The sequence below is a fragment of the Phalangium opilio genome, unplaced genomic scaffold (assembly GCF_054372755.1).
Source record: "Phalangium opilio isolate 3A_F unplaced genomic scaffold, DU_Popi_V2 ptg000037l_1, whole genome shotgun sequence".
Lineage (NCBI taxonomy): Eukaryota > Metazoa > Arthropoda > Arachnida > Opiliones > Phalangiidae > Phalangium > Phalangium opilio.
Genome location: NW_028324160.1, coordinates 4,258,839 through 4,273,786, shown reverse-complemented (window position 1 = coordinate 4,273,786; position 14,948 = coordinate 4,258,839). Strand labels below are relative to the sequence as shown.

General features: G+C 40.8%; 2 protein-coding genes across 2 annotated transcripts; both read right to left on the bottom strand.

Annotated features, from left to right (window-relative positions):
- Positions 1–433: 433 nt before the first annotated feature.
- Positions 434–12,866, bottom strand: LOC149683434 (uncharacterized). Its single transcript, XM_089871194.1, has 6 exons — positions 12,847–12,866; positions 9,708–12,802; positions 9,262–9,393; positions 9,060–9,189; positions 8,901–9,003; positions 434–667 (listed from the first exon to the last, which is right to left on the bottom strand). The coding sequence occupies exons 1-6, from the start codon at positions 12,864–12,866 to the stop codon at positions 434–436; spliced, it is 3,714 nt and encodes a 1,237-aa protein (XP_089727320.1).
- Positions 12,863–14,737, bottom strand: LOC149683433 (uncharacterized). The gene has a single exon (XM_089871193.1). The coding sequence runs from the start codon at positions 14,735–14,737 to the stop codon at positions 12,863–12,865; it is 1,875 nt and encodes a 624-aa protein (XP_089727319.1).
- Between the last annotated feature and the right edge of the window lie 211 nt (positions 14,738–14,948).

Here is a 14,948-nt window from a genome sequence, read left to right as displayed (position 1 = left end):
CGAATTATACGTTACGCCGCGGCCACGGGTCTCTTCTAGGCCTGAATATGAAAGTGCACAATATGCCTCTGGCATCAGTGCTAGGACAAGAGTCCTCCTCTCCCCCAAAACTTCTACAACCAGGCTTCAATTCAATACATAACTTTACTACCACGCTTCAATTCAATACTTAACCTTACTACCACACTTCAATTCAAAATTTAACTCCACTTTCATACTTCAATTCAATACTTAACCTTGCTATTGCGCTTCATTTCAATGCTTACTTAACCTTACTACCACAATTCTGCCTCTTTATAGAACTAACGAACTAAAGAGTATCTCCTTGACACAATCTTTCTCCATACACATCCATTTTTATAACAAGAACGGCAATGTGGTGGACTCTCGTGACTCGGTGCAAAATGCAATGGGACAATAGTTGAATATAACACTAATATTTAGTTTTGAAACGGAAAGTCTTAAAATAGTTCTCGTGCTCATTGACATACTTGTTATTATTGCATAAAGTAACTGCCGGGAATTCCACCTTTCCAGATCTATCTATGGCCACGCTCTGCAAAGTCGGATGTCGAAAGTAATCTGACATGAACTCGAAAATGTGATAAGCGCAACAGAACAAGAGCGCGATACCACACAGCCCTTTAAAAATACTGGCAACATTAAACTTTTTAGAAGAAACTTTTGCCGTAACTTGGCTAAAATCTCTTATCCCATTTTTCCGCCTATTCGGCAAAACCATAATGCTTTTGGCTTCCTCACTCGTTGACGGTTCTCATTAGATTGAAAAATGTCAAATGTATTTTAGGTCAAAATTTATTTCCGTATTCGAATGCTGTTTATCGGAACTCTTTGTTTATCCGAGTGTAGAGCGTGCAAAATTTCAAATGAGTTTTCATCCACCACCTTTATTTTAGGTCTCTATAATTAACTACTATCATAAGAAAATAATATATATTTCCCTGTATAAGTTTTGGTATTAAAAATAAAACAGAGACGAAACCGTCGCATAAGGGGTCCGCGAAATGCACGACGGGCCGGGGAAATATGGCTGCGCCGGTAGAGACACTAGAAACTTCGTTCCTCGTACCATGAACCATTAATAGAAGGTCCGTGCTCGTACTAGAGTAGGCAGAAGTCTATAACCCATGAACTCCTGGTGTGAGGGTTAGTCTTGGTCATTAAAAACTAAAAGCTAGTTTTCGCGCCATCTATTGATTTATTATGACAATTTTGACATGCACTTAATCACTTACAATTATCGTAATAATAACTTCATGACCTTTAACGATATAATTTTAATGTAAAATTAGAATATTTTTATCCTTAATAGGTGGAATTAGAAACGTTTTACAAATTTCAATGGAAGGAAATGCGGTTTACATGGCTTAAATGGAGAGTTTCATACTTATAGGGAGCCATGTATTATTTTCTTAAGCTAATATATGTCAAAATGTTCAATATCCCAATTTGTTTTTCTGTACTTTCTCGTTACAATATACCAAATGAGTTTTCAACCACCGCCTTGGATTTCCTCATAATTATTAAAACAAGTTGGGAAACCAAAATTTTACTTCTCAGAGACTAGATGAGAACTAATCTACAATCTACCCACTTTATTACTTGAATATGCAACTATGATATTTATCCATAAGCAACTACTGCTATTTATTGATAAACAACATCTGCTATTTGTAATGGACTAGTGCATGGTTGGGATATTGGAAGCGAATTAGTACAGATTGGTGTTCTAGGCAAGATGAACGATATCATAAGAAAATATATATTTTTTTCTTATAACGATATCTAATAGATGGGAGAATCGAGCTATAACATAGCCGATGAAGCGTTTGTTAATGATTAACCTAATGAATTACAAATTCCAGTCCGGAAATTGCGAAATTGTTAGCTGCGATTTGACAACTGCGAATGTCCAGTGTAATACTTCTCCGTAACATTATCGCCACTCGGAGAGGTAATACACATTGTCTAGAGTCATTTAGGTGCGTATCATGCATACCAAAACGTTTTATATAATAGTTTGTTTATCTCAACTCTCTAATTAAAATAGGCCTAAGTAATGAGTTATCGATTACCACCTTTGTTTTCCATGCAATTATTAAATCCAGAACAATGCAAAGCCAAACTCAAATGTTCCGAAGCTCTTAATATTGGATAGAATATAGAGACATGAAATTACGGTATTTATTAAAACAAGATGACCCAGTCATATTACACCTTTTACCGCCCTCTAGTGACAAGAATTAGTATTACTATATTCATTATAAGATGACCCCAGCCAGGGAGCACAAATACAAAGGAGAGTCAAAGATAGAAGGGGGAAGGTACTTTATAACGGAAGGTCACCATGGCTCTTACGCGCACCTACCTCGCGCACAGCCGAGAAGTAAGACGCCACGTGATCCTTTGAGAGGGAAATTCAAAAAGGGTAAACCCGAAAATACGGTTACAGAGAGAGAGGGAATTTGATTTTAGCCGGTAAAATTTCTGGGGATAAGTCTTTATCGGAAGAGTAATGAAAGTTTCGCCTCATCCTCTCTTAACACAGAAAACTCTAGAGCAATCCTAAAAAATGTCTAGAATTGTTTCTATAAAGTAAATGCCTTCAAAAACATCTCTCAGACTGTTATTTGGTGAAACAAATACTTTGGGAAACTTAATTTAGAGGGTTTTTTTTTAATTATAAGCACATAAAACGTGCTGTAAACGTTTACACTTTCAGCCCAAAAAGGTCAGGGAAAATCTCAGAAAAAGGTCAGGGAAAACCTGGAAAATTCAGGGAATTTGGTTCTGAAAATTCCGTAGCAACCCTGTATTATAACCAGATTTATTATTTTTCTGTCAATATTGTGAGGTTAAAACTAAAACACTGGAAAGGGTCAATAGATTAAAAACATGAAACAAATTTGATAATAACCGTCGCCGAGGCTCTGTATGCACGCACGCGGCACGCGCGATTCACGAAGCGGCACGAGTATCGGAGTATCGCCGTAAAACTTAAGCCTCGGCCGTAATAACGTAAACAAACTTCTCTGATTTTTTTCTCTCTCGCTTGCGCCGAATCCGCCGATTGCGCATGTGCGCCACGCTCTTAGAGAGCCACTGGCACTGGTAACGTTTTTGAAAGGGAGGCTGACGGAGAATTTGGTCTCTCCGTCTCACTGCCCCAGCTAATTTAGAATTTCGGGGTTTTTTTTTCATTATTTATAAAATAGCATTCCTATTAGGTAGGGATGCAACGATGCATCGGCCAAGAATCGGCTTCGGCCAGAATCGGCCACTTGGCCGAATAATCGAATCGGCCGATTTTTCTAAGGTAATCGGCCGATTTTTTTCGGCCGACTCTTTTTGGTTAGATCTAATCTTTTGAGCTAGTATAAAGGAACTAACAAGTTTGCCATTTAACGAATAACGTAATTTAGCCAAATTCTCCGTCAGCCCCCCTTTCAAAAACGTTACCAGTACCAGTCGCTCTCTAAGAGCGTGGCGCACTCTCTAGTCTAGTGTGGGCCTCTAACCGTATTTTCGGGTTTACCCTTTTTGAATTTCCTTCTCAACGGATCACGTGAAGTCTTACTCCTCGGCTGTGCGCCGAGGTAGGTGCGCGGGAGAGCCATGGTGCCCGGCCGTTATAGTTTGCCTTCTATCTTTGACTCTCCTTTCGATTTGTGCTCACTGCTACTTCCCACCAAAGAGAATATACCAAGAGGAGTGGTAACTTTGTAAATAGGGACCGGGACTGATTTTGAGAAACAAGTTCCGGTTGTTCACGTGACCGTGTCGTCTACTTAAAAATTACCTTTTGTACGTCAACGGTCAAACCAGAGATCAACCCTTTGCTACCATCAAAAATAAGCAGCTGACATAATTTAACCAATAAAAGGCTTAGCCACTAAACAAAAACCGGATCTAGTTACTCCAAAACCGTGGCCGGGCTTTTCAAAAGCCCTGTGGAAGGCTAGACTTTTTGCTCCTCTTGGTATATTCTCTTTGTTCCCACCCGTTTCACAAACAATGTCGCTCTATCACAGTCTGGATTTTATTATTGTCAGCTATCCCTCTAATGTGTTTGGTGTCATTGTCTCTAGCGTGTATTCCTGCAGTCCCTTGTTTACTTAAAGTAATAATACTTGAAGTCTTGAATGCTACTTCTTGTTTTTAAAAGGATGAGAAAGGAAAGGGGTTTTTTTAGGAAATGAAACTTAAAACTCACTTTTAAAATTATTTTTTCCTATCCGGAATGCAAAGAAAGAACTAATCAAAAACAAGTTGTAGCAGAAAGAATGGACAAAATGTGTGTTGAACTAAATGAATTGGTATCTCGGAAACCAAACCAGATAAATTATTGTCCTTAGACATTTTTGACAAGTAGTACTCCTATACTAATGCCTAAAACGTATAACCTTGAGGCTTCGGCCGATTAATCGGCCGAAGCCGATTTTTTAGAGACCGATGCATCGAATCGGCCGATTCCGAAAAATTACGAATCGTTGCATCCCTACTATTAGGAATAAAATCAATCTAGTAATAAAATACAGTAACTTACTTATTAGGTTCATTTGAAACTTAACCTACAGAACTTTATCTTAATTAAATTACAGAATAATATTTATTAAACTAGGGTTGGTACTGGTAAATGTGAACGATTCTATTTTTTCTTTAAAACTTTTAAGCTAATTTTTGGGAGGCTTAAATTCCTTTTAAAAGGACTCAATTTGTAGATTGAATATCGAGGATTACGATAAAATGGTCCAAATATTGTAGGAATACGTGGATGAAAGATACGAACCTATATACACACCAACTCAGACTAATCAACTTAAGTTGATGCCAATTTTAGGTGTTGCTTAATACAATACCATCGGGGAATAAGCTTTAGCAAGAGTTACAAATAATCCCACGATAACAAACCTTTAATCGTTAGCTAGATCACGTTTTTCACTATAAAATTGATATTAATATCTGTGGTTTCGATTCGGAATTCGATTTTAGAGTGGGAAAAAACCAGGAAAAAATTCAAATGTTTCAAGGTTAATTATAATCCTTTTTAAGCTATTTTACTAAAAAAATAAAAAGTAAAAGTGGTGTAAGGAATCTACGTTCGGATAATATTAACTTTAAAATACATCATTGACCCAAAAAAGACTCAAATTTCGCGCCATTAGTAAGTTTATCAATTTAGCGGTAAGAGAGCGGTAGCTACCACTACTTATTGGGCGGGAAAGCGAGAAAACGAGACAGCTGTTATCCGAGGTATCGAAATAAATAGGACTTCTCAACAAATTATTGGACATTTTGACTCGGGTATTGTTTTAACTATATTATCCTATTATCACTTATCACATCTGCGTAAACTTTAATCTAGGTGCATGAATTTAGGCCCTACGTAATGGTAGCTCCTAAAGGGTTGCCACGGAATTTTCAGAACCAAATTCCCTGACTTTTCCAGGTTTTCTCTGACCGTTTTCTCAGATTTTTCCCTGACCTTTTAGGCCGAAAGTGTGAATGTTTACTGCACGTTTTAAGTGGTTATAATTAAATAAACTTTCAACATTAAGTTTTGCCATGTATTTGTTGCACCAAAACAAATAAGAAACATTTTAACTATAAATAACAGTCTAAGAGAGCTTTTACTTTACAAAAACAATTCTTGACATTTTTAAGGATTAATCTAGAGTTTTCTGTGTTGAGGGAGCATGAGGAGAAACTTTCATTACTCTTTCAATAAAGACTTATTCCCAGAAGTTTTACCCACTAAAATCAAATTCCCTGACTTTTCCCTGACCTTTTCGGCCCATTTTTAAATTCCCTGACTTTTCCAGATTTTCCAGGATTTCCAGGTACTGTGGCAACCCTGTCCTTTCCTAGGGCCTTTTTTATTCCTCCCATTTGATTATCATTGTTGTTCACATTAGGATCCAGTGTTCAGTCACTACCTCCTTCAGTATTTAGGGTCAGGGTGTTTACATTTACCAGCGATTGTTCACAATTGGGACAAGCTGACAGTAAAAAAACCCCGCGTTGCCTAGCATATAATGCTACAATATTAAAAGTAATTAGGCTTAGGAAATACTTGTAATATACACCTTTAAAACCTAAAATATGTATAATCTCAGGCCAAATTTCCAAAATAAATTTTTCCGCCTTTTAATCTACTTCTGCCATATAATACATCTTGTCTTTTAACCCCCCAACCTGAGTTTCAAGCTGACAGTAAAAAAACCCCGCGTTGCCTAGCACTGCTAGCACTGTTACTTCACCAATGCAGTTTTTTTAGGGGGAGAGAAATCGACTATAAAAAGAGAGAGAGGGTTGTCGAAAAATATCATTCCTTAACTAGCTGCGAAAACAAACATGGGGAATCAACTACGCTGTAACCGCCGGCCCTTCGCCGTAGCCGATGGTCCTGCCGTAGCCGATGTCCGCCCACTTACCAAGGGACGCAGGAAGGTCCGGGGGAGCGGTACATTTCAAATCAGAGACCTGCCCCCCGGACGCGGAGCCGAACGAGCCGTCCGCCAGTGGCCCGAACGAGCCATCCGCCAGCCGCCCAACCCGGAGCGCCAGCCGCCCAACCGACCCATCCGCCAGTGGCCCGAACGAGCCGTCCGCCAGCGGCCCGACCGCAGGAAAATCGACCCACCACCCCGTCGGCAAAAGCTGAAAAAATGCTTCAAATGTGGGGTGGTGGGTCACTCGTACAACGAGTGCGAGGCGACGCGTCCAAAAAAAGGAAGGGAAGCCAAATCTTTAATTTTTTAAAAAAATAAAAAAATTAAGCAAATCTTTGCAATTTTGTTCTTTAACCTATCATATATCACAGTTATTTTCCAAATTAACCGAGAGGTCAGGTGTGAGCTTTAAAGTTTAAATTCTAATTTCTATTTCTAGTTCCTGCTGCTAAGCAAGCCACGGATTAATTTTTAAGTTTTGAGTGAGTGAAAAAGAAACTACATGCCTTTAGCCTTGCTATTATTCCTCAAAGTTGTCGCGATTGATACTTTCATGATCTGCACCGTTTATCTATTTATTTCAATTGAAGCTATGCATTGTTGGGTTACTTCACGTCATAAGTTAATAAGATATGTTCCATAAGTTTGTAAATGGTTACTGAGAGCTTGCAGGGAGCCCACCGGTCCTATAATATCCTATATTTTTGAACCAGTCCTATATTATCCTATATTTTTGAACCAGTCCTATATTATCCTATATTTTTGAACCAGTCCTATATTATCCTATATTTTTGAACCAGTCCTATATTATCCTATATTTTTGACTTAGACGAAGTTTTCGCATAGTTTAGCGTCAAATTTATCAAAATTTTGCTTTTTTTTATCGAGATCACATTTGAATAGACACCGAAATTGCGAAGCTCGCTCAGGATTTTTTATATATTATATTATACTATATTTTAATTTAGTTCTTCAGAGTTTTCCTATAAGGAATTTAAATTTAAGAGTGGGCCCACTGAAAAGTGACGTAGGTCAAACGTCATAGTTTATCGTAGAACTACGCCTGGTCGAGCGCTTAGTACAGATTAAATACGTATAATAATGATTTAATTTACGGCAACAGAAAGCAATAACTGATTATTGTGACCCGCGTCACAAATAATAATAATAATAAAGGAAAAAAATATAAAAGATAGAATATAATTAAAAATAAGACAACAAACGAAAATTAACTAAACAAAAAGACTGAAACAAAACACAATAAATTAGCACTTGCACAAAGCAAGTACCCTCAAAAAGGTTACCACGAATCACGAAATTTGTCCAGTCTAGATTTAAAAGCAGCCACGGACGACTCCTGTTTAACCGCGCTAGATAGGTAGATGGAACATATCTTATAAACTTATGGTCACGCCCTTTTCCCAGTTTCGGTGGAATTTGAGGGGCTGGGATAGGTCAAGGTGTAGTTATAATAATAATATTAAGTTTTACTAGCCCCTCCGCTTCCATTTTAAATAATTTCATTAGAATTAAATTATTATAAAATGCACAGAAGCATAAAAATACAAAGTTTTCATTTGGGTTTAGGAGGAGGAAACCTTTCAATAGAGCTACCAAGTCGGCGTGAAGATCGCAGCAGCTTTGGCCTATAAAACTCGTAATATAGCATAGAGGTAAGCCTGGCGCTGCCATCCCCAAAAATGTGCAAAATCAGGGGAACTCTCTCGTGCCCCGGCGCGCGGAATGAACGTCGCCAACGGGACAAGATGACCAATCACAGGGCTAGTTGAATTACCTTACTCTTTCCTCGGAGGCGAGTACGGAAACCTACAGTGGGCACAAGAGAAAACTAAGCTAATATTTCAATACCTTGAAAGAATCGATTAGGCCTAACATTTAAATAGCAATATTTAGGGTGGCCTACTGGCCTATAGTTAATGTAAGCTTAATATTATGTGTGTTATTTCAATACATTTTTGGTAACAACCTCTAAACACAATGGAAGGTGGCCATTAAAAGGGCCGTTTTTGGGCAGTTTTATCTGTCGTGCCCAGGAGCAAAAATTAGCTTGCCTTTTCAATATAAAAAGGGCAAAAATGATATAAGGTGGCCCTCAAAAGGGCCGTTTTTGAAAGTTAGTTTTCCGAACTTTTCTTTTCGGTTTGTGCCGCCGCCACTGGCCTAAGTGGCCTCCTCCTTCCATTTGTTTTTACCCACTCTTTGGCGGGGGCTGGGTTGATTAAAAAGCTTTTCGAAATCCAGGGACCAAAAGCTTTCAGGGGTGCGGGGTCTTTTTTTGACGGATCTATGTCGTGAACATAGGTTCTACCGCCGCTTCCGCTCATTCTCGGGTAAAGATGAGTAGTACTAAAAAAATATTTTTAAACACCGCGACAGAATACGATTACTAATAATAAATCCATATACCCCATCGCAGTCTTCGCAAGAATGGCCAGGTAATTGCATCCTAGCCGCCTTTCCCCGCACTGGAAAATTAAAATTTTTCTCATCCACTTTCCCTTTTTCTGGACTGCAAAAATAAAATAGTAAAACTATTTAAAATTCGCCATAGTTAAATATAATTACTCATCAAAACTGTCCAATCGCGGCATTTTCGCGGCTTTCCGCTCATCCAAAGGAACAGAGCCCCAACGGCTAGCGGACGCCGGTTTCGACCCTTCTCCTGTTATTGCGCGCGAAAAGTTGGTTTCCGATTCTGCCAAGATATTTTTTAATGAAAAATACAAATTGAAAAACCTAATAAGAACATTTAATTTAAAATATTTACGTCTTTGTCTAAGAGCTTCCTGCAGGTTCTTTATTTGGGCCTGCAAGGACTCATTTTCCACAGTCAATGTGTTCACTTTACTAGACAGCTGAACGTTTTCTTCGGCCAACCTCTCGTTTGCCGTGTACAAAACTGTACAGATAAGGTGAAATCGCGAACTAAGTAAAGTATGTGACGGAATGTAAATGAACACGTCGAGTATAAAATCAACTAATTAAACTTTATTTGCTGCAAGATGTTACTGCATTGTTACCCGTGATAGAACTGATTTAATGTATGCCGTTATATACAAAAGTTAAAAAACATTAAGTGAGATAATTAATAGACCAAAAAACTAGTTTGAGTATAAACATCCCGGTGTCCTTAAAATGATACATTTTAAATGGTAAATTGATTAAGCATGATTAAATAATCTAATGGTAATAAACAGAGTTTCGTCACCGAACGTTTAAGTAATCTATCCGCAGTTTTTAAAGTTACAACTCGCACGCAGCCGTCATTCCCAGGATGAACTTCTTGGACTCGCCCGAGTTTCCATTTAGTTGGTGGAAGGTCTTCATCGTTTATAATGACAAGGTCGCCGGACTTGACATTCCTCTTGAGTGAGACCCATTTTGGACGTTGTTGTAGTCGACTCAAATATTCGTTCCGCCATCTCCTCCAGAAGTGTTGCAATAGTTGTTGCCCCATCTGCCATCTTGATAAGCGGTTAGTTTTCACATCGGTGAGGTCAGGCTCGGGAATCGCGGTTAAGGCGTCACCAATTAGAAAGTGGCCAGGCGTTAGAGCTACCAATGAGTCAGGTTCCGTAGAGATGGCAGATAAAGGTCTCGAGTTGAGGCAAGCCTCGATCTGGCATAGTAGAGTGCTCATTTCTTCATATGATAAGGTTGTTGGTCCCACCACTCGTTTGAGATGGAATTTCACTGACTTGACGCCAGCTTCCCACAAGCCTCCGAAATGTGGTGCAGATGGAGGATTGAAATGCCAGCGGATTCCTTCGTCTGATGTCCATCGCTTAATCTTCTCATGGCTGGTTGAAGTAGACAGAGCCTTTAGGAATTCTCGCATCTCTCGGTTGGCGCCAATAAAGTTAGTGCCGCAGTCACTGTAAATGTCAGAGCTCTTCCCGCGTCGAGCAGTGAATCGTTTCAAAGCAGCTAAGAAGGCGTCAGCAGTCATGTCGCTTACGATCTCTAGGAGAATTGCTCGTGTTGTGAAGCATACGAACAATGCCATATATGCTTTAAATGTTCTTTGTCCACGACCCTTCATGAACCGAAGACTGAAGGGACCAGCATAATCCACTCCGCATTTCAAGAAGGCTCTGGCTGGGTTTACCCGGGCTGCTGGCAAATCTCCCATCTGTTGTTGTAAGGCGGTTGCCTTTTGGCGAGTGCAGGAAACGCAGCGTCTGATATGGAATCTTACGGCATCTCTAATTCCAAAAATCCAGTATCGTCGTTGAAGAACAGTTATGAGGAGCTGGGCCCCTGCGTGGAGATGCCTAGTGTGCTCATGGTTGATTATCAGATCGGTTAACTTGCTTCTTCTGGGTAGGATCATAGGGTGAACTTGATCCGTATTAATCTTGGCGTTACGAATGCGACCTCCAACTCTAAGTATTCCACTTGGATCGATGAACGGATTTAAGGACAGTAATTTGCTTTTCGATGGTATTGGCTGAGTTTTAGCGAGGCAGTGAATTTCTTTATTAAAGACTTGTCGTTGAGCAATCTTTATCCAATGCTTGAGTGCTGACTCGATCTCAGTTGAGGTTAGTGGACCAGTGATTCTGTTTGCCTTGATGGTGCGTGCATTGTTGCCGAATCTTTGTACGTAGGCTGTTACGTGGAGAATTTTACTGAGAGATGAACAGTTGTCAAGCAGGGTGGTGTCAATAGTTCCATGATTTGAGAATATGGCCGTAGGTCGAACTTCCAAGAGACAATCTTCGGTTTCGACGGCGAGAGTACTTTGTCTAACTTCCGGACAGCGAAGAAGCCAACTAGGTCCGTGCCACCACAATGAATGATTAAGTAGTTCGATAGCCGAGATACCACGAGATGCGCAATCTGCGGGGTTGTTTACGCCCTTGACATGATGCCATCTTGCTTCAGGCACAGTATCTTGGACCTCGCATACTCTGTTGGCAATGAATGTCCTCCATCGCTGTGGTGGAGAAGCTAACCAGCCAAGTACGGTCATGGAGTCAGTGTAGCAATGAATTTCTGGGATTGTAATCTTCAAGGCATCTCGGATCAATTTCATCAGTCGGATAAGAAGGACAGCGCCACAAAGTTCCAGTTTCGGCAAGGATACTTGCTTCAGCGGTGCTACCTTTGTCTTGGCTGCGATTAGATGTACTTGAACGACCCCGTCTTTATTCTTCGTACGTAGATAGACTACAGCGGCATACGCTTTTTCAGAGGCATCGCAGAATCCCTGAAGCCCAATCTCTTGAGAATGACGTTGCGACATATGGCGTTGAATAGCGAGGTTTTCAATCTCTGAGAGCTCCGATTGAAAGGTCTTCCACCTGCGAGCAAGGGTTTCAGGCAAGTGGTCATCCCAATCCAGTTTGAGCCTCCATAACTCTTGAAGTAATAATTTGGCTTGGATTATAACTGGTGATAGTAGTCCCAGAGGATCAAAGACCTTGGCTGTCTCGGAAAGAACTGCACGTTTGGTTATGCTGTCCATTTCCAGTGATCTGTTGACAATAAACGAAAAGTAATCTGCTGCCGGTGTCCATCGCAGACCAAGGGTCTTAATCGATTCATCGTTGTCGAAGTTAAGTGGACCTTGAATTTCGCGCAGATCTTCGGAAAGAGCGGCTAAGAGTGCAGGATCGTTGGAGGCCCATTTTCGTAGACTGAAGCCTGCTTCGTTAGTGGCTTGTAAGAGTTCACGTTGTAGTTGAAGTGCCATTTCTGTAGTGTCTGAACCGGTCATCAGGTCGTCGACATAAAAATCGTTACTCAATGCTTGAGCGGCAAGAGGATACTTAGATTGAACATCCAACGATAGTTGCTTTAGGACCCTAGTTGCTAGAAAGGGCGCAGAAGCAGTTCCGTATGTGACAGTGCGGAGTTCGTAATCCCGGATCGGTTGTGATGGATTAGATCGCCAAATTATCCTTTGTAAGTGCGTATCATGCGGGTGTACCAAAACCTGTCGGTACATTTTAGCAATGTCTGCAGTTATTGCCACAGCATAAAGTCTGAAACGAAGCAATAGCATTATTAGGTCTTCTTGGGTTTTAGGACCGACGAGGAGGACATCATTTAGGGAAGTCCCGTTAGCTGATTTCGCCGATGCGTCGAACACCACTCGTAATTTAGTGGTGCTACTGCTTTCTTTGAAGACAGGATGGTGTGGCAGATAGAAGGCGTTATGGCTTGAATTCGCCTCTTCCGGCACAAGAGTCATATGGCCAAGTTTGATGTATTCCTCCATGAAGTTGCGATATTGCTCTAAGATACTGGGAGTAGTCTGTAGTCGCTTCTCGATGGAGATAAATCTTCGTAGGGAGTGTTTCCTGGAATCGCCGAATTCTTTGTGACATTTTAGAGGTAGCCGAACGATGTATCTTCCTTCCTCATTTCGACAGGACGAAATTCTCTTCACATCGGCGTTCATTTGCGGTTAGTGCCCTTTCAGGACAGATTTCTTCCAACTCCCAGAATTTGGCAAGCTGCTCATCTATTGTAGTTGTATGTACTTTGATCCCTTGGGTCGGTTCAAGTAGTTTCTTTGATTCAATTGGGCCGCAGATCACCCAACCGAAGACTGTGTTAAAGGCGCCAGCTGTACCGGACTGGCCTGAGCACACGCCATCCCGCAATAGATGCATGTATACATCCGCTCCTAATAAGACGTCAATCGGCCCAGGTCGATGGAAAGTTGAATCGGCCAATCGTAGATTCTTGATATGTGCCCATGATTCAACGTTGATAGGATGAGTAGGCAAGTCAGCTGTTATCTTCCTTAGAATTAAGGCGTTGACATTAAAAAGCAAGCTTCCTGTTCTTGGTTTCATGATTAATTCAACGCTTCCTCGAGAGGTACCGATTCCAGTGGCTCCAATTCCTCCGACCGCAACAATGAGACGTCTTCGCTTCAACTGCAGTTTTCTGTAGCACTGTTCATCAATAAAACTGGCCTGTGAACCAGAATCCAACAGTGCGCGGACCGTTGCCCATTCTCCATTTGACAGTTGAACTTCGATAATGGCTGTGGCCAATACCACTTGAGGTAATGCACATGGCTCTCTGGATACCAAGGACGTGACGATACCATTAGAATTTGTGGCTGATTCTCCTGATGGTCTCGTATCTTGATGCAACAGCGTGTTATGATTGCCTGGACATTTTCGACAGCTTCCAGATTTACATTTAGTCAGTTGGTGATTAGATCGTAGACAGTTATAGCACAAGGAATGCTGCTTGACTATCTTCCATCTATCATCTGTGCTTGCTTTTAGGAGAGTCGGGCATTTGTAGACAGCGTGTGACTCCTTGCAAATGCTGCATCCTTCCTTTACTGAACCATGATGGGCAAGCGTGTTCTTCTTTGTGTACGGAACGATTTTAGTCTTCTGAGGATTGTTGGAGGCTTGGGATGACAACAATGCACGAGCACGTTGTTCCAAGAACAGTGTTAGCTCTTGAAATGTTGGTCTGCTGGTGCCGGTTAGTGATAATTCCCAATGCTTCCTGGATTCTTGATCGATCTTTTCCTTGACTATATACAGAAGAACCGCATCCCAATACTCAACTGGCTCCTTCAAGACCTTCAATGAACGAATGCATTCGGTTGTCGTATCAATAAGGCAGCGAAGTGCTGACGATGACTCTTCCTTGATGGCCGGTTGACTGAACAATCTTTTGAGGTGGGCGTCGATTATCTCTCTCGTGTTGTTGTACCGATTCAGGAGAATGTTCCATGCTTCAGTGTAGTTTTCATCAGTGACCAGGATTGATTTAACAAGTACTGCAGCATCTCCTCGTAGAGACATCTTTAGGTATTGAAGTTTCTGCGCACCAGACAATGATGAGTTGTGGACGGTGGCAGTAAACAAGTCATGGAACGAGAACCATTCAACGTGGCTTCCGCTAAACGTCGGTAATTCCATCTTAGGCAGTCTTATGTCCGCAGTTGGTTCGGCTCTACCTGGTTGTTGTGTTATAACAGTTTTTTGACTCAGAAGATGGTTGAAGTAGATACTGATTTCTTCTGCTCGTCCAATAAGTAGATTGTATTCTGCTTCATGTTGATTGAAGGCTTCTGCTGGGCTTTCAATTATGATTCCTTCTTGTATGATTTCCAAGTCGTTAAGAACTCTATCCGCTCTTTCTTGGTATGTCATTACGGCGGTGACTGAGAACGACTCCGGTGTATTGTCATTGATGATGGTTTCCAGTCTTGTGAGTTGATCTTTAATAGCACGACGCTTACTGAGTAAGGCTTCCATGATGAAACACACTTGATCAGCTAAGTTCCTCAAGTACTTAACTCTTCCACGCGAAATAACCGTATCCTCTCAATTCAGTCGTAAATTGAAGAGATGTAACGAGGATCCGGCTCGACGGACCAAAATGAAATCGCGAACTAAGTAAAGTATGTGACGGAATGTAAATGAACACGTCGAGTATAAAATCAACTAATTAAACTTTATTTGCTGC